This window comes from Equus przewalskii, chromosome 3 (assembly GCF_037783145.1).
Source record: "Equus przewalskii isolate Varuska chromosome 3, EquPr2, whole genome shotgun sequence".
Classification (NCBI taxonomy): Eukaryota; Metazoa; Chordata; class Mammalia; order Perissodactyla; family Equidae; genus Equus; species Equus przewalskii.
The window spans coordinates 26,028,286-26,055,112 of NC_091833.1; the positions used below are offsets into that span (position 1 = coordinate 26,028,286).

The 26,827-nt window shown below is 43.9% G+C and overlaps 1 protein-coding gene and 1 non-coding gene across 2 annotated transcripts in view; one reads left to right on the forward strand and one right to left on the reverse strand.

Annotated features, from left to right (window-relative positions):
- Nucleotides 1–26,827, forward strand: part of VAT1L (vesicle amine transport 1 like) — a 142,330-nt gene that overhangs the window by 21,452 nt on the left and 94,051 nt on the right. The window contains exons 2-3 of the mRNA XM_008536767.2: nt 770–899; nt 5,337–5,552. Coding sequence (XP_008534989.2) covers nt 770–899; nt 5,337–5,552 — 346 coding nt within the window. The remainder of the gene's footprint in view (nt 1–769; nt 900–5,336; nt 5,553–26,827) is intronic.
- Nucleotides 4,512–4,655, reverse strand: LOC139082706 (small nucleolar RNA SNORA15). Its single transcript, XR_011538911.1, has one exon. It is a non-coding gene; the product is annotated as a small nucleolar RNA SNORA15 (small nucleolar RNA).

Sequence of the window (26,827 nt, forward strand, 5' to 3'; positions counted from 1 at the left end):
ATAACTTCTCTCATCCAGAGATAACTAAGATTTTTTGTTTTTATTTAATTTTTTTAATTGCAGTTACATTGGTTTATTGCTAAGATTTTTAAAACAAACCCTCCAGTATTCCCATGAACATTGGACCATCCTTTTGACCTCTCTTCTTTGAGTCCCCCTCCTCCAGCTGGACATGACGTAGTCTCGTGATGGCTCATGCTCACTGCTGTGGCAGCTGTTGATGGCACAGTGCTGGTATAAGTTTGTGTGGTGACTGAGGTGTGACAGTCGTTTTTAGACCGTTTAAGTCAGGTCTTCCTTTTCTTTCTGTCTTTCTCCTAGATTGGCTGATGGCCATCGTGTCTGGCTGCTTTCCGTGTGTCTTCTTATAACCTCTTCCTAGTATATTTTTTACCCTCGATTAAGTGCTAGAATGGCTAAGGACCAAGCTAGTCAATCTGTGTTTTTAAACACTCATAAGAGGCTCTGAGAGAGGACAATGGGCTATCTTTTGAGTTAGAGTGTAAACTCTGCCCCTGCTATTTTAACTGCTGGAAAGGATTCCTTGTCTATAGAGATAATTGAGTTTTGCTTTAATGATGACATCTAGCTAAGTGATGTTGCTCTTAGGCACACTTTGGCAGAAAGAAAAAAAGGGAAAGAAGAAAGAAAGGAGAGAGAAATGAAGGGAGGGAGAAAGGGATGAGAAGGGAATGGAAGAAAAGCCAGGCCAGTGCCTTCTTGTGGATGTCACTTTGAATTTCTCTCTTTTCCCATTTCCTGTTCACAGTGGTTTAAACTTCATTGACTTGATGGTGCGACAAGGGAATATTGACAACCCTCCCAAGACGCCCCTGGTGCCAGGATTTGAGTGTTCTGGGATTGTTGAAGCTCTGGGGGACAGCGTGAAAGGATACGAGGTAATTTGTGACTTCTGACTGAAAGAGTACTATTTATCTGGAGTCCATTGAGATAATAAAAGGTTATGCGGAAAAGGTTTCAAGTAATCTGACGTGTATTATTCTTGTCTTATTATTTGGTTATGTTAACAATGTTTATAATGTTTAATTATAATTAATTAAACATTAATAAAATTAATGTTTATAATATATAATTATAAAGTGTTTATAATGCCTAAATATTTCATGCCTTTCTCGTCTACTATCTTGGTTGCTCCTGGCAGAAGTCTGGCGAACTGGTTGGGGGAAGTCTTGTCATCCCCTTTATTCATGTTGTACAGCTATTAATAAGAGTATTTGGCTTTGGATTAACTAAGTGTGCACACCCCCTGCCTTCACCCGTGGCTCCCATTTTCCCATCACCTCAGGCTCAAAAATCAATCACAAAACACAAAAGTTGGGGAGAATAACCTCTGTATTTAATGATTAAGTTTCTTTAAATATCTACTGAACTGATGCATTTACGTTGGGCAAGTGCATTTGTAGAGGAGATTTTAAAGCCAAAGGGTAGAGGTAGCTGACAATGGGACAGCATTGGCCATGAATTGATGGCTTAGGGAGTAGTGCAATGGATAAAAAGAGTTATATCATTCCGACTACTTTTGTACATGTTCAAAATTCTCCATAATAAAAATTTTTTAATCAGTGAAAAGATATATGACCCTTCCTACCATTATAATGCAAATCAGATAGAATCCCATCTATAATAACTGAAAAACTGTGGGCAAATCAATCGCACGAAATTGCAGTAGTTTGGAGTGAGGAAAAATAATGGAAATCGGGTACAAGAGCTCTCACTCCTAACAAAGTGCCTCCCCAGGGAGAAATGAATGGAGCCACATTTGAGAATCTACCGCAACGAGAAACATGGGCAAGTTATCTTTTCTCAGCCCCACAACAAGCCTGCGAGGTAACAGTTGTTATTATCCCCATGGAGACAAGGTTCAGAAGGGTTCACTAATTTTCCATGAGATCAGAAAGGTAGTAAGTAGTAGTTGAACTTAGATTCAAGTCACCAGAGCCTGTTTACTCTTCCTACAATCCCAGGACATTTACCCCTGCTCCCAGCCTGCAAATGTTGCGATACTAAATGCAGGAAGAAAAATCCTATAAAATGCAATGCCAACATGCCCTTGGAATTGAATTTGAGCTGCTGCTTGCTCTCAGTGCGATCCGAGCCTCAGTACACTGAAAATATCAGTGTGATCCAAATTCATTATGATGGACGTCTAGAAACTCATCCCACTCATCAGTCTTTTTGTCAATGGTTTCCAGATAATACAGCAGAGAAATGTGGAGAAAGAAGAACTAAATGAGCTTTTTCTTTTCTTTCACATGATTTTACATTTTCTGTCCCCAGGTGGGCAATATAACCAGAGGCAACACCGCCTCTCCCTGAAAAGTGTTGCATATAAGAAATTTTATCTGCTTGTCACTCCTCCACATGGTCCCAGAGGAAAACACCATACTGCTCACTCTATTAGTCTATGAGTATTGGATAAATCACCCATTATTTTAGAATATAACATAGATAGGGATGTTGTTGGCGTTGGTTTAGAGGGAAGACTTGCTATGCTTGATTATATATATTTTCCCTTACATATGATCTTTCATCTTCCAGTGAGCCCTGGCTTACTTATAGTCAAACCTACCCTTCATGCCCACTCTCCTCCAGTGACTTTCGGCTGCACAAAGAAATAGACGTCATCTCAGGTTTCCAGTCAGGGTGTGATTTGGGAGAAAAGCCAATACTAATAGTATCTATAATTTTGATTTAAGATTTTCAATTGTGTTGAAGATAGAATTCCATGCGGCAGCACACTGAATAGCTCTCTTAGTTGATCAGTTGCAAGGGAGGCTTGAAAAGTTGTTGCCAGAGGCAAAGCAGTGAAGGAATAATTTGGGCTCACTTGCCCAGAACTAATTTCTTTTTCTTGGCAGAATTAAATAATGAGGTGAAGTGGATATTTAAAAAAAGGTGCCTACCTCTGGACTCTGAGACTAGGGCTGATCTGATTGCTTAGCTCCTTTTGCCATTTTGATAATGAAATGGAAAAGATGGAGCCAAGTTGAATGAGAGACCTGGAGCAGTCAGCCCTGCTGTGATGGCTGTGACCATCACTGTCAAGGTGGTTGAAATACGCTTTATCCACTCTGTGTCGACACTGGAGGCCATCAGCTACTCTGTGGTACTGTGCATCTCTGAGTTTTCATGATTCTCTGCAGAAGAGGATGCCAGAGCTAGACCTTAGTTATCCTCTGGTCCAAGCCATTGCATTTAAGATGATACTCCCAACATGCATCATTTGGTCTTCAACCCTTCCAAGGCTTGGGACACTCACTGCCAGTGAGACAGCCTCTCCTTTCCATCAGTGTCTTCACTAGACTGCTATTCCTTCATTAGAAAGCTTCATGAAATATAATGGGTCTATATTGAGCTTTTGATCATTAAACTATGAATTCCATGAGCTCAGGAAGCAATCTGTTCTTTTTTTTTTTTTTCCTGCTTTATTTCCTAACCCCCCCTGGTACATAGTTGTATATCTTAGTTGCAGGTCCTTCTAGTTGTGGGATGTGGGACGCCACCTCGATGTGGCCTGACGAGCCGTGTCATGTCCGCACCCAGGATCCGAACCCTGGGCCGCTGCAGCGAAACGCGCGAACTTAACCACTCGGCCACGGAGCCAGCCCCATCCAATCTGTTCTTTTTAAGAGTTAATATTGATTGCTCTTTCCTCATTTTTACTGGCACTGTGCCAACTGACTGCATGCATATTATGGTATTTAATCTTCATAAGGACTCTTTCCTAATATTATACCCATTTTAGAGCTAAGGATACTGAGTCTTAAAGAGTTTAATATTCCCAGACTTGGTTGGTTCCTCTGCTGTACACCTTATTTAACTTTATGTCTTCTTGGTAGCACTTATCTCAGGTGTAGTGAATTAATTATTTGTATCTGGAGTCAGCCGACCTAGATTCAAATCCTGGCCCAGCTACTCTCTAGCATGTGCTTTAATCTCTTTTTGCCTCAATTTAAATGTCTATGAAATCTATAATCATTCATCTGTAATATGAGGCTCTTACAGAACCCATCTCATGGAAGGCTTTTGTTATTGTCGTTGGATAGAAGTAGAAGAGAAAAGCTAAGATACAAAGAAAGTAAAACAGGAGAATCAATTATAAAAATATATACAGTCGTGCATTGCTAAACAGCGGAGATACATTCTGAGAAATGTGTCATTAGGTGATTTCATCATTGTGCGAACACCATAGAGCGTACTTAAACAAACCTAAATGGTGTAGCCTACCACACACCTGGGCTATATGGTACTGATCTTTTGGATCACCATAATGTATGCAGTCTGTCGTTGACCGAGTATCATTATGCAGTGCATGACTGTGTAAACTAAAACATACATATATGAAAGCCATTAATTTATTGAGAACTCCCTATGACCACAGCAACTTGTATATTGCATTTGATAGTCATAGTACGAACAACTAACATCGAACAGCAGAATGGTTCAATTTAACTAGCACTTGGCAGCTCATGCAAGCTATTTCTACTAGTTTACTTATTTCCCTTTATTAATGATATGCTATGAAAAAAACTTAGCATACCATCATAACCACTTTAAAGGTAAGACTGCTCTTTTTACTGCGTGGTGTTTGGCTGTGTAAAATACTGATAAAAAGAGCACAGATTCAGCCATGCCTTCAGAGGGTATTTGTAAGGATTAGATGAGTTAAAACATGTGACTCCCTTAGGCCATATAATATGTGTCCAATAAATGTTAGTTGCCGTTCGTCACACTCGGTGGCATTCTCCTGTTTCTCTCGGAGCCTGATTGCTGTTGTTCAGTCTCCTGCACTTGGATTTACATGGCTCCTCTGGTGCACTACAGTTCACATCCATGGCAATCGGTAATCCAGTGCTAACCTTTGATGCCAATACCACAGTGAACTAGCCTGGCAGGGAATCCACATAGGGTGGCAGAGAACAAATGAGAGTAGATTTTACTCCTGGCCCTGCCCCTTCAACCTTCCTTGTGGCTGAGGTTTCCTCAACTCCAAAACAGGGATTGGATGAGAGGTTGAGTCAATAAAATGACCTAACATGCCGCGATGTGTGATGTGATGCACATTCTATCTTCATGCTTGAGAAGAGGAGTAGAGAACCTGGCTTGCACAGCCCCTGGGAAGTTTTCATAGATGGGCTTCCTTGTATCCACAAATGCCTTGAAATTGGGAGGCAGGTGAGGGTGTGCATAGTTGAGGATTCGGGGCTTTTTTTTCTGGGATGGAATCTATAGTTTTCAGATTCTTAGGAGTATTTGAGAAATCCCTCAAAAAAGATTAAGAAACCTCCACTAACCCAGTGCTTCCCTGTGCCCAGATTGGAGACCGTGTCATGGCATTTGTCAATTACAATGCCTGGGCAGAGGTGGTCTGCACGCCAGTGGAATTTGTCTACAAGATCCCAGATGACATGAGCTTCTCCGAGGCTGCTGCGTTCCCCATGAACTTCGTCACAGCCTACATGATGCTCTTTGAAGTTGCCAACCTCCGAGAAGGGATGTCCGTGCTCGTGCACTCGGCTGGCGGTGGTGTGGTAAGTTGACCGCTTGTGAGTCCTCTTCCTCAAAGTCATAATGGTGAAAGTGGAGTGATACCCAGTTGACAATGAGATTCCTGTGTGAGCTATGTCCATTAATAGGGATGATCTCTATGGTTCTGGTGAAGTTCACATGGATGGTGGAGCTCATATAGATGATTGTGCTGGGGTTAGGGTAAGCCTCATAAATATGGTTTTTCTGGAGTTTGGAAAGGTCTCCAAGATGGCGTATCAGGACTCAGTGAGTTTCAGAGATGGTTTCTGTCGAGAAGCACTCTCAGCTTTGTGTCACAATGAACTGTTATGTCAATCATTGTGAGATACCTCATAAGTCAGGTACTACTACTGTTGTCTGAAAAGCCAAAATGGCAGATGATTTACTTTTTCAATAAACTGGCATGGAATAGAGATTGTTCCCAGATTAATGATATCTATATTCATTTGTGTTCTGATATATTTTCTTGAGCGGGAGCAAGATAGACAGAGATTTTACTGTCACAATGGGAATTACACATAAACCTAAGCATACCAATGAAAGTGGTTGCACATGCAAATGTCATCTGTCAGGTGTGTCTTTGACTAGGGAAAAAATGAAGGAAATAAAAATTGCTGCTCTGGAGTTCCGGCATGGCAGAAAGTCCCTCTGTGGTTCGGATGTGTCTTAATGCCAGTCATTTAGTACATATTGCCCACCTGCCACATGGCAAGTACCATGTTCCTGTCATCATGGTCTGCTGAGGTTGCAGTAGACAGCTAATCTTTCTGAGAGTGAGAGATATCACTCATTAATTCAACAAGTATTTATGGAACTCACGCTATATTCTAGACTCTATGGGTATAGAGATTAAAAAGAGAAGGTCCTGATACAGCATCTAATAGGGTTTGAGAGGTTCTCAGTGTTGGTGATTCTGTGGTTTGATGAACTCAGAGATGAACTCTTCCGGTTGGGTCTATCTTGAAGATATTTTCACTGGAGGTTCTGCTAACGTTAATGTTTTTTTAAAATCTTGGCTTTCTAAAACTATCAAAACCCTACATGCTATAAAGCACTTTTCTGTTTTTCCTTTCTAAGAGGGCAGGCTCATGTACAAAAACGTGAAGACAAAGACATAAAACTTTAGGAATGCCTTTAGAGGAATATCTTTAATCACTTTAGCAAATTTGCCGATGTCTTTTGACCATGAGTAAAGATATAATAAAAGTTAAACATCTCTTAGAAAAGAAATGGGTCTCAGTGTCAATGAATCTGCTAACAGCAAGCAATCCATTTAGAACGCTGGCATTTACGATCTTAGTGTGCTCGGCATACAAAGCTTTAGAGATCCATTTTCATATTTCAGCATAAGCTCCTGTCTTTACAATGGTACTAAACTCAGTTCTGCTGAGAGTCAGTGTTTAAACATCAGCACTGATGACGTCTCATTTGATGTTTTTATTTTTTTTCATTTGACTTTGTTCTTGGAACAAAGAGAAATGTATCAGGGGCATGTGTCTCACAAAAGAGAAAAAAAATCTTGGGAAATGAGTTTTTGCCATGCCTTATTCTGGGCTTATGGACACTACAACAATAAGAACTAAAGTGTGAACCAGATGAAGGAACTTGGGGAAAGAGACAATGAAGGTAGGGAAATAAGTTGGTGCACATAAGGTACCATGATGTCCTAGGCTTATGATGTCTTAGGCTATGATGTCCTAAAGCTTTGGCAAAGATGGACAAGTCTTGGCTCTTCACTTCCTAATAGTGGGTGCAAATAGAGAAAAATGGTCAGCCCTGTGAGCTAGTGTGCATTGGATGGAAACAAACCAGTTACTAGGGAAAACCATAACTAGTACTGGGTTTTGAGACCAGGGAAATACTTCTCTATGGTTTCTCATAAGAAATGTATGCAGACATGCTATGAACATCCTCAACAAAATTGTCATAGTAAATTCACGTATTTCTGTGGTGCTTTTTCTTATGATGTGTCCCTAATGTAGTCTAATAGCACCAAAGTGAAACAAAATTTAGTGAAAGCAAATATCCTGGGACCAAAATGTTGTAGTCTGGCTTAATCTGTGAACAGTTTAAAGGTGTGGTTGGACTGCCCATCTCTCAGGTGAGAGAGTCTCCTTGAATAGCGTTTCTCCCAACCAAGATTTGATAGGTAGTGTGCAGCACTGAGTTCAAGGTTACCACTATAGGAAAGACTATTGGCCAAGTGCACATCCATTTAGGTGAACACTCAACCAAGCTAGGGTGGAGTTGTCACTGTCTTACAAAACCTAAAGAGTCCTAAGGAGAGCCCAGACCATTCCACTGCCCCACAGTGGAAAGACCAGTCAGTCACCCCCAGGCAGAACTAGATTCCTCTTAAGAAGACAACCAGCCCCTGTTCTCATGGTGGGGGGAGCTTCCTGGGGTGTGCTTTTTTTATGCTTTATGTATGATACCCTGGAGAGGGATGGAGGTGCTTCCCATCACTGTTGGACTAATCCGATAAGTGTAGCCACTGGCTGCATGATTGCTGTGGTAGGCAGGCTAATGGACCCCCACAGACATTCATGTCCTAATCCCTGGCACCTATGAGTATGTCACCTTACATGGCAAAAGGAATTTTGCAGATGTGATTTAAGGTAAGGACCTTGAGATGGAGAGATTATCCTGGATTATCCAGGTGGGCCCAATGTAAGCACAAGGGTCCTTAAAGATGGAAGAGGGAGGTAGAAGAGTCAGAAGGAGATTTTAAGATGCTACACTGCAGGCTTTGACGATGGAGGAAGAGACCATGAGCCAAGGAATGCAGGCAGCCTCTAGAAGCCGGAAGAGACAAGGAAATGGATTCTCCCCTGGAGCCCCCAGAACGAACACAGCCCTGCTAACACCTTGATTTTAGCCAGTGAAACCCATTATGGATTTCTGATCTTCAGAACTGTAATGTAATAAATCTGTGTTGGTTTTGTTTTTTTGAGCCACTAAGTTTGTGGCAGCTTGTTACAGCAGCAATAGGAAACTAATGCAGCCACTTTCCCTGGGCTGCCTCCCTTTTCAGCGTGGAGACCCCACAGAAGCCTGAAGAAAACCAGGTAGCAAGTAGCAGAACTAGGGTTTGTATCCTAATATGAGTAGGTTCCAAAGCCTGTTCCGTTTCCACTTGACAACCCAGAATGTTGGGAGAACCCAAATCATTCATCCTTTTATTTATTCATTCATTTAACAAACATTTGTTCAACCTCTCACCCAGCGCTAACTATAGACATTTTAAAGAGCCAAAAGACTGTGTCCCAGGGACACGTTTCCTAACTTGATGTTGATGAGATGATAAAAAAGGATTCAATCTAATTAGGATAAGGTTTCCTAAGTTAATATAAAGTGTGCATTTCTAAGGGCACCAAGACGTCTGTCTGATTTTCATCAAAGGCTGGGATGGGGAATTTGCAGACAGAATGTGACAAACGTCAGACTAAACCGTAATTTTGAAGGAAACTTTAATATAGTATAGGAAAATATTTTGATCCAGAGCAGGTTGCTTTCTCATTGGAATTGCCCAAGTGTCTACACTGCTCTGTCCTATCTTTGAAGACCCCGTCTTCCTTTGACAATAGCACAACGAGATGGTTTGAGAGGGTAACATCCCTGATCAAATCTGTAGAACCTGATTGAAAATGGGCTGACACTTCCTTAAGGGAAAAGTAACAAAATAAGCAACTGAGTGTGGCTCATGTCAGGAACTTCAGGATGAGGGTTTTACTGCCAGTCCTATTTAACAAGCTGCCAGGACATTGAGCATCTTGACTGAGGATGTGCTCAGTTTCTGGAGAGTAACATTACTGTCACGACATAGTTATTTGCATCTGAGTCTGACATGTGATGCTTTCCATTTCTCTTTTTCATCATCTCATCTAAACAGAGAGAGTAGCAATCTGAGATGGGCCACAGATCTTGGAAAGGAAAGCGGAACTAAACTTTCAGACAGAGTTAAGTGGCTACCACTCAATTATTAAATTTTATTCATTATGGATGAGGCATTTTTCCCAGTGTCATTCAAATCACTTCAAAGTAGAAACCACAGAAGGCGGGCAGGATCTATAGAGGGGGCATCATGAGGCTCCCCCACCTTCTATATGGGCACATGTGCAGGTACCCTCCCTGAATGACTGATGAACCATACATCAGTTTTACAGTCAACTGTGAGAGCCTGGGTGAGTAGGAATCCTCAGTGTGTTGGAGGATTTGGACATATTGCATAGTCATTTATTTCAGCAGAAAAAACACGAGCATCTGCAAAATCACTATAGGAGAATATTTTGTTGAAAATAAAACCATCATTGACCATGAAAGGCATCAACATCTACCCAGCTACTCAAGCCGGCAACCCAAGACTGTTGCTTAGCTCTTCTTCAACGTGCTATGAGTTTCCAAATCCTGTGACTCATTCCTTTATTCACTCACTCATCTGACACATATGTGGTGGGGGCCTACTCTGTGCAAGACACTGAATTAGGCACTAGAGATTCAGTAGCAAATACCACAGCTTTTCTTCTTTCGGAGAAGCCCTCTGGATCAAAGGTGGGCATATAAATCTAATAATCATGTGAAAAACTTCGCCAAGTGCTATGAACGGGAGATACAAGCTCTTATGAGGCTTGTAATAGGGAACTGACCTGAGATGGAGGTGGGGGTGAAATCAGGGAAGGCGTCCCCAAGGAAGTGGCATTTGCACTCCAGTCTGAGGATGATAAGCAGGTAAATTGGACAAGAGTGGAGGTAGAGGTGGAGGGTGGGGCACTCACGAGAAGTGGAAGTGAGCTGGGCTTTCGTGGGGAAGTAGAGGGGGGTTAGGGAGGCTTTCATATAAAGGATTCCAGACAGCAGGACATTTGCTGTCTCTGCCTGCCTCTCCCTGCCCTGTCTACTGCTGTTTCACTTCTGGCCCCAGGACATCTCACTTAGATTCCTGCAGCATCCGTTTACTGGCTGCCTGCCCAGTTTCCTCTCTCTGAAGTCAGCTCTTTACCTGCAGCCAGAGTGGTTTTCCTAACACACCAGTCGGCTCTGTCACTCCTTGCTCGTAATCGACAGAGACGCCCATTGTTGTAAAGATAATGTTCGATCTCCTTAGCTTCCTGGCACGTATGGCCCTCGTCATCGGGGCCTTGTCTCTCTCTCTCTCTCTCTGGCCACTTCTCCTTATTCCTCTTATTTCAGTAATATAGAAGGACTTGGAGCTTCCGTAGGTATGTGGCCGAGATGGCTGCTCTCAAAGCTCTGTGCTCTCCTTCTGCAGATGGAGGTTGCTGCTGATAAGCTGCTGCCCAGCCAAGGACTGTTTGTTTTTTTTTTTTTGCTGAGGAGGATTGGCCCTGAGCTAACATCTGCTGCCAATCTTCCTCTATTTTGTACATGAGCTGCTGCCACAGTATGGCCACTGATGAGTGGTGTAGGTCTGTACCCGGGAACCGAACCCAGGCCACTGAAGCGGACCACACTGAATTTAACCAGTAGGCCACTGGCGCTGGCCCCAGGGACTGTCTTTTTAAACTGCCTTCACCACCCCTGCCCTTGCATCTGGCTGGGGCCACTCACCTGAGCCTGAGCCAGTGGGTCGTAGCCGAGGCCACGTGATGCGCATCACTTCCAGTCCTGCCCTTTCTTGTGAAGTCCTCCCTGCTCTCTCTCTTCCCAGTTTCCTGGCAGATGTCAGAGTTCACCTGGGAGCACATGTCAAAGATGGCAGCCTCCACCCACCCAGGACCCTCACTAACTGCACTTTCACCCCTGTCCTGTCCTTGCCCCACCGCCATTTAGACTTTGTATGTACAAGGGGGAGAAAAGAAACTTCTGTTATCTTTTTTTTCAATTATTTTATGGAGGTCACAATGGTTTACAACATTGTGTAATTTCAAGTGTACATTATTCTTTGTCAGTTTCTGTATAGACTGCATCATACTCACCACCGATAGTCTAATTTTTATCCGTCACCATACACATGTGCACCTTTAATCCTTTCACCCACTCCCAACCCCCTTCCCCTCTGGTAACCACTAATCTGTTCTCTTTATCCATGTGTGTGTTTGTCTTCCACATACGAGTGAAATTATGTGGTGTTTGTATTTCTCTATCTGGCTTATTGTGCTTAACGTAATACCCTCAAGGCCCATCCAGGTTGTTGCAAATGGGATGCTTTTACCTTTTTTATGGCTTAGTAGTACTCCGGTGTATATATATACACCACATCTTCTTTATCCAGTCATCAGTTGAAGGGCACTTGGGTTGCTTCCACGTCTTGGCTGTTGTGAATAATGCTGCAGTGAACATAGGGGGAAACTTCTATTACCTCAACTACTGAGATTCCAGGGCTCACTCGTTACGGCAGCTGGCATTTCCATTACTATACGCACAGGGCGTCTGGCTTTTCCACATCACTACGCTGCACCCCTTCCCCCTCTGCTCTCCTAAGGGTAATGGCTAAGGCATGGGCCCTGGAGGCAACAGTCTATGTCCAAAGCCCACCCCCTAGGGCAAGCTACTCAACTTCTCAGTTTCCCCATTCACAGAATGAAAATAATAACAACACATTTATTCCTCACAGGGTTTCTGTGTATGTTAACTAGGCTGATGCTTAGGAAGCACTTAACGTAGGCACAGGCAGAAAGCAAGTGTTAGCTCTTATGGGTATTGTTTTTAGTGGTTGGCTTGTTCATCTTATCCCCTCCTCCACCCTATACGCCCCTCCATCAGAGCAAGTGGGTCTTATTATTTTTGTGCCTGTTTTCTGCTACGTAATAAATGCAGTAAACATTTCTGAATCAAAAAGCTGGTGCAAGCCATTTTCCTCTGTTCTAGAAAATTTGTTTGCTGAGCTAAGGCAGGCCATGTCATTGAATTAATCCCAGGGGGGAAAAATCATTCTTAGTGATCTCGTAAATTTCAATCTAGTAAGCAGTTTTTGGCGCCCTTGCTCGCGGCATCTCACATTCTGAATATTCTTCCCAGAGTTTTTGGTCTGCATCTGGTGTGCATTATTCGTTGACTGAGGCCCCCTTTTCGTGGTCTACCCATCACCCCCTCCATCTTCCCATGGTCCAGCCACGCTCAGTCTGTCTCCTTCAGCATCCCAACTAGCAGGCGCATGCGTGAGATCTCAGAGTGGGAAGGGAACAAAGACAGACACCAACTTGTATCAACACTAGCTGTCCCAGACTCTTTGAAGATGTTATTCATTTAGCCCTCGTAGGAACTTTCCCCGTTGGATAGGACGTGGCAGCTCCACCCTCTCAACCACTCCAAGACTGTTTCCTCATTTGTAAAGTGGGGTGATATTAGTGGCAGCCTTGAGTGGTACTTGTGAACTTGGAGCAGTGCTTGGCCCACAATAAACACCCAGTGAAATTTAGCTCTTAAAATTTCCCAGGGTGGGAGGTTCACTGTTATTTCTGAGGCTGCAGCATTAGTTAGCAGGAGAGACCAAATTCAAGCTCAAATATCCGGGGACATGAACTCCCAATCCAATGCCCTTGGCACTATACCACAGCACAGAAACATCTGCCCCTCCACTCATTCCTTCTGCCTGCCCCACTCTGTGCCCTGGATAAGGGGGACTTAGGGATAGCAAGACATCCTGGTCCCCAGGGGCCGGCCACAATGGGAAATGGAACCTCTGAAAATTTAAAGAGAACAAAGTGCTCTGTCATATCCTCATGAATAATCAAAGGGACGAGGATTAATTGCATCTCAGCATCAGCAGGAAGGGCTGTGGCCTGAGGACTCACTGGTATGATTAAGACTCTCGTTCTGTAACTGCTGACCCTGAGAAACAGGCCCTCACCTTCCTTAATGTCAAAGATGCTTCAGAGACGTGTGGTGGAGCAAGGCACCACCCCCCTGCTTTTGGAAATCTCTGATGTTGGCAGCCAGTGTCTGGACTCCTTGCCACTCAGCAATATGCCTTAGGTTGAGAAAAAGTATATCTAAAAACACTTCTTCCAAGCTATGCCTATGTCTGCAAAAGCCTCATTTGATCTTCATTCTAGTTGCTTTTAACTCCTTTACAGTAAATCACGACTGGGTCGAAGAAACTATCTTTATCATAAATATTATAAAGGTTAAATTTGGCCTCTGAGGCAAGATTCATTCACTCAATATTAGTTGAATACATATGTGTATATATATATCAGTTCATGAAGGGATAAGAGCTAAAATAGATTGAGCCCAGTAATTTCCACACACTGTCTATGAGGTAGATACTGTTATATCTTCATTTTAACAGAGGAGACTGAGAGACAGAGAGGTTAAGTAACTTGTTCCAGGTCACACAGCTATGAAGAGGAAGAGCCAGTGTGTGAACTAGAATACAGAGCTCATGTTTTTAACTACTGGGCTGTGCTGACAGAGAGGCAGTACTGAGAGAAGCGCTGCTTCTGTTTAGGCTGAGCTGGAATGGATTCTAGTCCATGAGTTTTGTTGGTGGGCTTGCTTCCGCAAGAGCTGAGTACAACCTGGGGTTGCCCAGGAGCTGAGGTATCAGGAAGAAGGGACTGTCTTCCATTGACACAGACAGTTTCCCAAGGAGTCAAGCAGATTCAGCACTGGAGTTGCCGTTGACGTTAACCATCCAGCTGGAATTAAGCCCCAGGCTGCCATGTTCACGAAGGCAAGGGTGGTGTGATCCCTTCATCCCTGTATTCTGAGCACTGAGCCCAGTCAGTGCCCAGCACATTGGTGTTGCTTGATAAATATTTCTAGAGGGAATGAAGGAAGAAAGGGAAAGGAGAAAGAAAGGGGCCCCAAAGGCAGCATTTAAGTTATGGAGACAGTGTGGAACATAAGGGCCCAAATTCCAGAGTCAGAGCTGGTTTTCATCCTAGCTTCTCCTTTTTCCAGGTGAGAGGCCTTGGACAAGTACTTTAACGTCCTTGGACCTTGTTTCTTCACCTATAAAAGTGAATATAATACCTATCTCATTGTTTTTATATGGCATTTTAAAAGAGGATGATATTGTGGGCATAGCATGCTATTTGGCACATAGAAAATTCAAATGTCACGTGTTATTATTACTATTATTACTGTCATCACATTATTATTATCACTATCTGATAGGAAATACTACTCAATGGTATTCTGATATTTATAGCCAGAAACAAGAGAGTAACATATAGGGACAGTCAACTGGCGGCTGGTTGTTGAAATTTGGAGCAAGGAGCAGATAAAACCAATCTCAGTTCCCTGTGTGTATGCTCCTTGACAGCCACTGCTCACTGCTCTCATGTCTTAGTGGAGTTGTCACACAAACCCCCTTCCACACTTCACTTTCCTCAAACATATAAGACAAAATTAGACTTTAAGGAAAATTTAGCGCTATAGATCCAGCCCCTGGACATGTGTCAAGAACTCCAAATACGTGGACTAGTCTTTGCTGAGTTTATGTGACACTGGGGACCCATCCACTTCCCCAGCAACACATACAAAAGGCCACAGTTGCTTTTTGGAATATTATTGCCTTTATTAAGATGAAAAATCAGTTCAGCTGGCAAAGAGTGAGATGCAGAGCAAGAACCCGCCTCATCTGTTCTCACAGGCATCCACCAGGCTGTCAGCCATGGTCCTGAGTACCCTACCCCCAGGCTGATCATGTCCATCCTGCAGCTCCCTCCATGAGAAACTCAACAGCATCCCTTCCTCACCTCCTGTTCACAATGTGTTTGGGCTCCTCAACTCTATGACAGGATATGGAGATGGAATTTGAACCCCATCTTTCCCTCTCACAAGCTGGAGTCCTTCTTCCACCCTGCCTCCCATCCTCCCCTGCCCACCCCCACCAAACTTAGTCGTCATAATAAATTTCTGTCTCTCTTGCTCTCTCTTTCTCTCCTTCCCTCCCTTCCTCCTTCTGTCTCTCGTCTCTCTTTGCCTGGCTCTCTTGCTCTCCCTTTGTCTATCTTCCTTTCTTTCTATTTCTCTGTCTGTATTGAGCGCTCTCCAATAAACACCTGCATGCAGCTCTCCACTCAGAATCCTATTCCAGGCAACCTGGCCTACAACAATTACTGTGCTCACCATTATGATTCTCGGGCATCATCTCTGTAGCCCATACAAACCTGCCTGCCTCTGAGTCGGGTCCATCAGTCTACTTCCTCACTGATGGCGCTCATTTAGAGCTCGCTTCACAGCCTGATGCTCACTTAGTTCAGGAAGCTTATCTTCTCCTTTCTGAGATTTTCCCTGTTGTCTAGAACTCTGCTGAGTGCCCAGAAGAAGCTAATAAATGCTAATGAGTTGAATAAGTGGGTGGACAAGGGAGCTGGTGAATACTTGTTTCTTCCTAAACCATTTGGGCTTCCCTTGGTATTAATAAACCCAGGATATATGCCAGCCGAAACATCAGAATAACTTCACAGCACGGCCCTGAGCTGGGTAAACTGGGCTTGGATGGCCTCCTGTAGTGGGATTTCCTGGCAGTGTCAAGGAGAGAGAAGTAAAGTTATTCTGGGCTCAGCTTAACGAAGAGAAGCTCAACTATAAAGGTGCATTTCTCTTTATTTGAGCCAGTTACTTAACCTCTCGGGACCTCGGTTTCCTCATCTTCATAATGAAGATTAAAGCATCGATGTGTGTGCTCAGTGAGTTAATTCATACAGAGCAATGGTTTCCAAAGTGTGGTCTCTGGACCATCGGCATCACCTGGGAACTTGTTAGAAATGCAAGTTATTGGGCCCCACCCCATACCTGCTACAGAATCAGAAACTCTGGGGTGGGGCCGACGATCTGTGTGTTAACAAGCCCACCAAGAGACTCCAATGCATGTTCGAGTTTGAGAACCAGGTTCAGAGCACTTAGAATAGAGCCTGACACTCAGAAGTAGTTCACCTAAAATTAGACATCACTATCTTTTTGGGATAGTGCTTTGTAGTGTGTAATAAACATTAAATATAGATTTAAGGAATGTATTGTTCTTCATCCCAATCCTCTGTATTAGTCTATGCTAGTTTATGTTTATTATGGCCTAGAAGTTAAGAATCTTTGAAGTCAGACCAACCTGTATTTGCTTGCCAGCTTCAGCACCTTACTGGCTGATCTTAACCAATTGCTTAATCTCTCTAAGTCTCAATTTCCTTGTATCTGAAATTGGGATAGTAGCACCACCCTCTTATGGTGGTTGTTAGTGAGATGATATATGGAATCCTAGCACCATGCCAGCTCTGAGGGAACATGCTGTAAATGGTGCCTGTGATTATGTCTGAAGCATGCCCTACCTCAGAAATAACAGGCCATGGAACAGAACATGTATCTTGCACATGTTTTAGTGTTTGCTAATAAAAGCAGATGGGTGACCCAGCTTATCATGGGGGAAGGAAGTGAGCAGGGAAGTCCTCATGAAATGGCACCCATCTGTGTCATGCTAGAAAGCTTATTTCAAAATCTCTCATTACCAAACCTGTGAACTCTTCCACTTTTGAGCTTTTCTGATGTTGCCCAGCTGGTGGAAGGGTTGACTTCTTGCTGGAGTCTGAAGTCAGTAGTTGGAGAGTGTCAGTAACACACTTTAGTGTAAAATGACAAGAAAAGCTACCCATAAGGCATATGTGGACACTAAGGATGCTATTTGTCCTCCTCAGTGTCATTTTTTATTTTGTGTTCATAAAATTTGTCTGGCATTCATGTCCATGTTGCTCAGCCTGGAACAAGCATTTGGTTTTGTATACCAGGAGAAAATATACAGACGGTTGTTCTGATCAAATGCATAGGCTCTTAGTAAGGAATATGTTTACTGTGTGGTAGAGGAGTGTAATGGTTAAGGCTCTGGATGTGGCAGATGTAGGTTCAAATCCTGGCCTTGCTGTTTGCTGATTGTATGACCCAGGGCACAGTTCTGAACCTTCCCAAGTCTCAGTTTTCCCATTTTACAAATGAGTTTGTCATTTAATGTATATCAAGTAGTCAGCATAGGGTCTGGCACTTAATACCCACTGAGCTATTTTTAATTGTCCTATTGGAAACGACTATCCAGCGTGGATTTTAGGAGGCAGATATTCAGATTACCTCAGCGTTCTTGTTTTCGCTTTTTTTTTTTTTTTTGCCCTGTGCATCTGCAGGTTAACTGGGGTTGCAATAATTCCAATCTCAAATCTTAAGTGAGCTGCATGGGTTTACAAATTAACCATTAAATCAAATGCCTCATATACAACAATAATACATTTTTCATGAGCATTTCTAAATGCTTCTATGTAACTCTAACATCAGGCAGGAGTGTCCACTTGTATTCCGTCCTCGTGGACCCACTGCACACCACAGATCATCACACGCACTGGCAGTGGTCCTGGGGCAATGGAGGGATAAATGACAATCTCCTGTTCTGTCTCATAAATGTCTAGGCCACATTCAGACTATGTCAGGTGTACAGGAATGCCATGCATGTCAGAAAGCTGACAGAAAATTCCATCGAGCTGTCGGCCTGTCTCCTGGACACCCTGCTTTTGAGAGCTGGGGCTTCATTGCTCTGACAGGGAGAGGAGAAGTTGGACTTCCTCGGTGATTGGAAGAGCCCGGAGGCTGCTTCCTCTGGAGGCGATGGTCCTGAGCTCAACATGGGGTTGCAATGTGGTGGCAAAACAGGAGTCTCGACTAATGCAAGGACAAGTCTGGACTCTACGTTTTCTGAAAGCCTTGGTAGCACCAAACTATATCCATCAACGGAAGCTACCAAGGGCTTTCGAAATCAGGCTGGCCACTGTTTCCAAAGGGGAGACTTTGAAAACTCTTCCTGGGGCTGAAGAAACCAGAAGGCCAGTTGGAATGGTCATATATATGGGTGCCCACTCTGCCTGGCCCTGGACAGTGCCCTGCCAAGACAAAGATGGATAAGACACAGTCCTTGCTTTGGAGGACTGCGTGTTCTCTGGAGGAGACCAACAAGCAGCTAAATATGTGAAGTATGGTGTGGACTGCAATAATAGAAGCAATGGAAGTAATTTGGGAGAAAGAATGATTAGTTCTTTATGGGGGAGAGGTGATATGTCAGCAGAATTCTTAAGGATAAATAGGAGTTTTCCAGGTTGCCAGGAAACATGGCACAAAAGCCCAAGGAAAGCATGGATCTGCAAGTATTGGGTATGGTCAAGGCAGAGGGGCAGGTGGTGGCAGGTGAGGAAGGTAGGCGGGGAGAAACCATGAGGGCCCTTATAATGTTGTCTTCACAAGACCCTTCCACTCTCCGTACACCCAACTGCACTAGTTGAATTTCATTCATAACTCTTTGCATGGATAAACTGATGGAGGAAAGAATTCCCAGACAATACCTAGTAGCAATTTTTCAAATCTTTCAAATTATAATTTTTCAAATTTTGTGAATTTTATATACATAATATATATACATGATATACACAAAATTAAGCATGAAAATGTATTTTTTCCATGCTTAATTTTTCACAATCATACTGCCAAGTGCCTTCCATTCATTATTTTATGTATGCTCACAACTGCCCTGTGAGATGCATACTATTATCATCAGCCCATTTTGAGACTTAGGAAATCTAGGCTTGCTGAAATAAAGTCAGTCATCCAAAGCCACATGGTTGGCAGAGATGGAGCTAGAATTCACACTCAGATGAGTCTTTCTCAAAGCCTGTGTTTTAAACCACCAAGGTAGGTCAGGAAGCGAGGAGGCAGCAGGTACAGGTCTACCCATCTGCTCATCGCTTCTGCCCACTCACCTATTTTGGGAGCACTGGAGCAACCTCCCCACCACCGGTCTTTGATGATGGTATATGGGGTCATCTTGGGCTCTGAGAAGCCAGGTGGGCAGTGAGAGGGCAGGAGTGAAGCTTGTGGGGCAGGGCGAGGTGTGGGTCTGCACCAAGCCACCCAGCTTAGGGTGGGCATGTTACTCCCCCCTCCTCCAGAACCCCAACAGAAGGTCAGTCCCAGTAGGGTTGCCAGATTTAGCAAATATGGATTTTATCTGGCAATCCTTACTTCCCAGGGATGCCCGAGTTCTCCCACAGAAAGGTCTAAACCTTCCAGGCAATTAATTACACTAGTGACGCTGAAATCCTGGATTTGAGGTGATTAAGAGGCACGTCCAGTCAGGAATGCATTAAGGAGGGCAAATATTTTAAGCCTCAAGAGCAGTGATTAAAAGGAGCCCTGTTCTCTAGAGCCCACCCCCATGATGAGAAAATGGCTTCATGCTGAATGCCAAGACCTGCACTCCCCTTCCCAGGCCAACCAGAGGCCAGACTCCCTGCTGCTCAGGATTCTTCCCCAGCCACACAACCCCACAGCGTGGAGGGACGTTAGGACCTTGAGGCCTGGGGCTGTGGAGGAGGACAATGGAGGAGATGAGGTTTCCTGTGCTAGAAAGTGCATGAGGCAGGTGGTGGACCATATTGATTCACCCAACAGATGCTTACTGAGCATTTACCATGTGCCAGGCAGCATGTGAGGGGTCTAGAATGCAATGGCAAATGAGGGAGATGGGCACATGGCCGAATATCGAACAAATATGTATATGTATGTACATATATATGTGTAAACAACAGCTATACACATGTACATATACATATGATAACATATATATAATATTATATATAGACATGGAAAAGATCACGATGCTTTCATAGACTGCAAACAGGGAGAAAGACACACTGCAGATCGAATCATCAAAGATGACCTCATTGAGTGGGTGACATTTAAGCAGAGACAAGGAGGCAATTCTGTGAAAAGCAAGAAAGAAGTACGTCATAGTCTTTAGGAAACATCAAACACCCCAGGCAGCAATGGCTGACGGTATGAAGTCATTGGAAGAGAGTTATTGTCCTTGTCTAGTCACAGAGTTGGCTTGTGAGATCTAGCCTGTTACCCACAAGGCTTTGTGGCAGGCACCTTGGATACCCACCCATACTGCTCCCTGCCTCACCACCCACTCCTTCATCTTACTTCCTGGGATTGATTACCAAATAAACTACATGCACATAAGTCTTCATCTTAGGGTCTGCCTTTGGGGAAACCCACACCCTCTGAACGAGTCATTCATGATCAGCCAAAGATTAACTCAAGCATCCCACTTCAGCATCTCCTCCCCACCAACCTTTTTATCTCTAGCCATGCCTCTCTGTCCATCTTCCCCTTGTACCCATGCACTTTCCAACCTGACAGCCTTTGCTACTCTCCTTATTTCTCCACCTGGAAAATTCCTATTCATCGTTTAAATGTCACCTCCCCTTGAAAACCTTCCTTGCTCTCCCATCTCTACACCTTCAACATTGTTTTACTTATACTGACTTCATCAGGCTCCATCCATCCATCCATCCATCCAATAGATATGTGTTAACTACCTCCATATGCCAGGCACTAGCATGTTGTAATTGTCCACAGGTTTTCTTATGTAGACAAATTTTCTTGAGGTCAGAGTGGGTCTTAGGCATCTCTGTGCTTCCAGCACATGGCACAGGATGGAGTGGGGGCTTGGCAATTGTTTGATCAAATTAAACTGATGAACTTCACCTGTTCCAGGCAGACAGCATCTGTGTAATGATAATGAGGTTCTTAATTACACAGAGGAGGAGACATTTATTAAGTATGTGGAAATAATAAATGAGTATGTTATCATCAAAATGTGAACTACATGTAGACAGTTTTATTACTTAAAATAGCTTGTAAGCCATTAAGCCAGTGACCATGTTTGACATCCCAAACCAAAATGTATTCTTCAAACCAGAAACGGCCCTCAGCAGGCTCCCTTTGTCACTCTGTGGACCACAGAGTCTGGAATTCCTTCCAAATCTTCTCTCTTTAGAACTGTACTAAGCCATTTGACCTTGTAATTTCATACTGGTACGATTGCCATATAGGATACAAGACACAATCCTGTCTACTGGCATTCTCTTCTAAAGAAATGATCAGAGAGTTAGTCAAACAGGCAGCCAGTCTGTATTCAAACGTTGAACATCTGCAGTTTGTCCCACAATGTGCTAGACACAAAACGTACAGTAGCAGACAAAACAGATTTAGGCTGCCTTCTGAAACTTACAGTCAAAGATCTATGTGCAAAGATGTTCACTGAAACATATGGTTTACTGTAGGATAGCATTATAATGCCCTGTAAGACAAGGATTGGTTAAAAGGAATTATAGTATATCCACACAATAGAATATACCCCAGCCATTCAAAATGATGGTGTTAGAGAATTTTTCATGACCCACAAAAATGCTTACTATAGAAGCTTAGAAAGAAAAAAATAATCAGGGTTCACAGTGGTATATATTCAGTGTGATTCCAATTCTGTGGACAACCAAATATTGATATAAACATGTTGGAAAACTACTGGAACAAAGTAAGCCAAATTATGTAAGTGTTTATCTCTGAGATATGGCATCAAACTTGACATTTTTATAGTTTTCTGTATTTGCCAAATTTCATTCTTAACACTGGGCATGAGTATGTGTTGCTTTCATAACACCCTTTTGAAAGAGCTTAGCAGAGACTGGAATAGATCCTTCCACTGCAAAATGTGGCATTTCGTTCTCCCAGGAGAGCTTGCTGATATGTCCAGAGTCTGTGCTGGGGTTGGGGAAATAATGGCTTCAGTCTTGCCAAGAGCTTTTTGGGAATGAGGAAGCAGACAGGAAACCCTGGAACTGTGAGTGATTTTCGTTTAGCTTTTTGGTTGCTTTCCACCTATAAATATTTAGGCCAAAAGTAATGGGTGTGTGGGAGGAGAAAGGGAGACAAAGCCCAAACCATCCACCTCTCCCTCTGTCCCCTATGCTTCTGACATATAAACCTGTGGTCTTCAAATTGGGTTACCCTAATACCGTACCAACAATGCACCCCAAAACCTTGGCAATAATTGACCCATGTGTACGCTTGGCTTCTGCTACAACTGAGGGTACATGTCCTGCCTGTCCATCAGGGTGTGGACACGAGAGAGCTCCCGAATGCAGCTTAGCTTGCGATACAACTTGCTGTGAGTAAAAGGAGAAGCTTCAATTGAAGCTGTTGCCTAAGGAAGATCACCTCTTTGCTGGGCCATGCAACAAATTTGTCTTATGCACCTGTGTAAAAAGAGCCTGGTCAGGCCGCTAAGCAGTTCTAAAATCAAGTGGCAAAACCAAGGGAACAGTAGGGTGACTGTTGTTTCCTTTACAGAGAGTGTGAGATATTGCTATGCTGTGGTTGTGAACGGCAATGTCATCCTCCCTACTTTTTTAGTGTTATTTTGATCTTTTTGATCCATTCAAGTGTGCTACTCCAAATTCTGTCATATGAAAGTAGGCTGTGAACACAGAAATATCTAGAACCACTCACGTTCAAGTGGAGTGAGATGGCCCCACCATGCCACATTTAAGAGGATTTTCACCTGATAAGCCATTGTCCACTGGACATGGTTCCACCTGCCAGAGAAGAGTTGAGGGATTGAACATAGGCTGGAAATAAGAAGATACGGGGTGTGGGAGTGATGTTGGAAATATCAACAGAGTGATAATAAGGGGCATGAGACACACAAGTCTATTGTTTTGTGTGCCGTGACTCCTAGGAACAAAATCTACAGGCAGGCTACCCATAGTGCAATATAAATGAGACTTCCAAAACAATCAGAGTTGCCCCAAAATACAATGGACTGATTTGGGGGGCAATTAGTTCTCCATCTCCAACTCACTAGTTTTCATCCTGGAAATGTACAGGAGGGAGCTGAGTCAGGCTTCCTGTACCAGGTAGGAGGTTGGAGTGGATGACCCAAGAACATTTTTAGGCCTTAAGAATCTCCAAATCTATGCTTTCAGTGCTCCTCGGGTTCCTCCCTTCTTGTCCCACCAGGTGTGATTGCCTGGTCAGAGATCTTGTTGAGGAGAGGAAAGAGGAGTCGAAGTCCTTAGCCATATATTAGCTGGGACCAAAGAGGATGCCCAGCCCTTCACAGGGACACATCCTTCACTCCTTGAGGATGCCCAGCCCTTCACAAGGACACATCCTTCACTCCACCTTGAGGGCACCATTACCGCACACATGTGCAAAGACTAATGTTCTGAAAGCTTACCTGACTTGCTTAATTCTAGATGGCTAGTACATAATCAGGGGCGGTCCGCAGGTGATCCATGTCCGCTAACCTGCTGCTTAATCTTTCTAGAACCTAGCAAGTGAGTGGCACAAAGAAGATGTGCAGAGAGCACAGCACATTGATTTGTGTGCATGGCACATGAATTTTCACTGAATGGAATGATGAGTAAACTTGTAAAATTTGTGGGACAGTGAAAAGAACATCATGAAAGGAACAGGGTGTTGCCTTACTGAGATGTGTCAAAGAAGGAGAAAATGCCAAGAGATTTTCGTTCATTCATTTATTCATTCCCACATTTTATGAACACCTTCCATGTGCTGGGTGAAGTACCAGGAGCTGCGAATAAAGAGGTGATTCAAGACATAGGTTGGACCTGGTGGTGTCCCTGTTTAAGTAAGGGAGACAGCTTGGTAAACAATATTGAGAGTGAAATAATTTTTCACTTGTTGCATTTACAAAGAAAGTCAGTTAACTTTAACTTTGCGGCTGATATGAAATGGCAGGGCAAAGCTTTGAGAAGTGAGCTGCTCTTTAAGGAGAGCAGGTCTGAGGATGGAGAGGTAGGAAAGGTCCAGCGGATAAGGCTAAACATCCCCATGGGAATTCCCATCTGGAGACCCAGCCACTGCTCTTCACTTCCCTACAGAACTGCATATTAAACATATGCTCATCCAGAAGCATCCGATGCCACCTTCCAGCTGTAATGAGCTCTGCATCACCCTGTTCAGAACCTCAGCCTTGGGATTTGAAGTAACAGAAAGAGTCCCAATGTCTGATCTCTGAGAGCTGGCATGGGAGAGCAGTGATTTGAGGTTTTGAATATTTCACGACCAGGGCAAGTGCTTCCAGTGAAGCTGTTGATGCTGTCAGAGGGGTGTTGACAACAGGGTCAGGCTCCTGGTCCTGGCAAGGGGCCTGGTTAATGAGGCACCTTCAATGAACAGGGACACTCAGAAAAAGGCAGACCCCTGAGTTGTGAAAACCATCATCCTGAGTTAAGTGCACTGACTTCCTGCCAGGCGCTCTTGCTCATTGGTTTCAGAAATCCCTGGGTTTAGGATGCAGGCAGTGTAGCAGATGGCCGAAGATGGGTGTTGGGGAAGTGAGCTTCTGCTCCCTAAGCCCCCACATTTTGCTCCATCTTGTGCAGAGCTTTCTCTACATATGCCTACTTAACCTTCATGACAACCCTATGAGGTCAGTAATATTATCCCAACTTTATAGGTAAGGCTGTCAGTTCAGAATAAGTGAGCCAAGGTCCCTCAAGTGGTGACTGGTAGATCCAAGGATCAAAAAGTCTCATGGATGCCACATCTTTGCTCTTTTCTCCTAGCCACCCTATTAGTTCCTTTCCTTGACTTAATGTTAAGGTGGCCACACCCTAATAGGGAGGGTGACTCACTTTGCCTAAAACACTTCTAGTTTATGCCTGTTGAACAGGCAAAATTAGTAATAGCATCTCCCTTCACTCTCAAAGAGTATCCCAATCTTAGATGATAATTTGTATGATCGCCCTACCTAACTTTTTGGTTTTGGTTGAAATAGATGCATTTATCAAAACCACAGCTCCAAACTGTGGGCACCAATTGTAATTTGGCTGGAAATGTGAATCCGGCATCCCACTATGCAAATGTAATTATCCAGGAAATTTATCCAGATGCACTGCATGGAAGGCAGCCAGCCTGGAAGTGGCTCTGACCAACCATGATTTAGAGCCCTGTGAAGGGGATTTTGCCATCTGGTGGCCTGGACTGGCTTCCTGGCCGGGATTCCAGCCACATGGTTGCTGGAGTCCAACTCTCGGGCAATGGGGGAGTCTGTGGGCTATGGGTTGTCCTGTGGCCACCCATGGTCTCCCGCAATTGGAAAATGGTACTGATGAGAGACGCAAGACTTGGTATGATTCCTATGAAGGCTGGTTAGTAGAGTTATCATGTGCAGTTGGGCAGGCTGTATACCGCACAAAAACACTCAACACCTGGGGCAAGTGAGGGATGCCATTTTGTATTCATTTATGAGATAGTCAGATGTGGCCACAAGAGTAGACAGAGGAGAGGCTCAGGAAAACAAAGTTTATTATGCTCACGGGTCCTAGAGACAGGAGGCAAGGCATGCCATGCAGGGCCACATGGGAAAGACACTAGGGTGGTCAGGAGTCAGAAAACAGGAGCAGAAGAAATGCTTAGGCCATGGCCTTTATTGGGGTTTCTGCGGAAAAGGCAAGGCAGGGCAGAGGAAACAGTTTAGGATGGGTGAGGTTGGGTAATTTCAGTGGGGTCTGGGCTCTAGGAGTGGTCTCTTCTTTCTGGGTGCCTGGCCCTGGATGATTAAGGCAGAGGAATATGCCTCCTGGGGTGTGCGGAGCAGAGAGGGGAGGTCTGGCTCCTTTGGCTGGTTAGTTTGTACATCAAGGGCATACTTCCAGTTGTGCATTTTGTTATTTCCAAGTATTGGCTAGCCAGGGAGGGGCAGTCTCTCTGCAGCCAGAAAGGTTTTTAAAGATGTCAAAACATTATATAATATATAGAAACTTAAAAATATTTACAATACAGATGCCCGCACTCAGATTGCCAAGGCTCACAGCTGTGCCTGCTAGGAGTTAGGGGTGTGGGGAGTGGTGGCCATAAATGGAACCCTTCTAACCCAGCCACCTGCCCTACAGTTGGCCATCATAAATCCCAGAGAGCCTGAGAAAAAGCTGCTTAACCTGGAACTAGTGGGTTGAAGATCGTAACACAGCACCTACCTTCTTTGGTGTAAGAGGAGCAAGGACCCGAAAATCTCCGGAGCATCTGCTCTGCCCAGCGCTGTACTGAGTGCTCTGGTCTGTGTGCATGCGGGCCTCTAACCAACACTTGCAGGTAGTGAGCTCTGTCTCCATGTTGTAGATGAGACCATCGAGGTGCAAAGAGATGAAGTATCTTTCCAGAGACCCACAGCCTATCAGTGGTGTAGCGAGGCATCAAATTCAGATTTGCCTGACTCAAAAGATGCTCAACATCACTAATCATCAGGGAAATGCAAATCAATGAGATACCACCCCACACCTGTTGGGATGGCTGTTATCCAAAGAACAAAAGATAAGTGTTGGTGAGGATGTGGAGGAAAGGGAACCCTTGTGCACTGTTAGTGGGAATGTAAATTGGTGCAACCACTATGGAAAACAGTATGGAGGTTCCTCAGAAAATTAAAAATAGAGCTACTACGTGATCCAGCAATTCCACTTCTGAGTATACATCC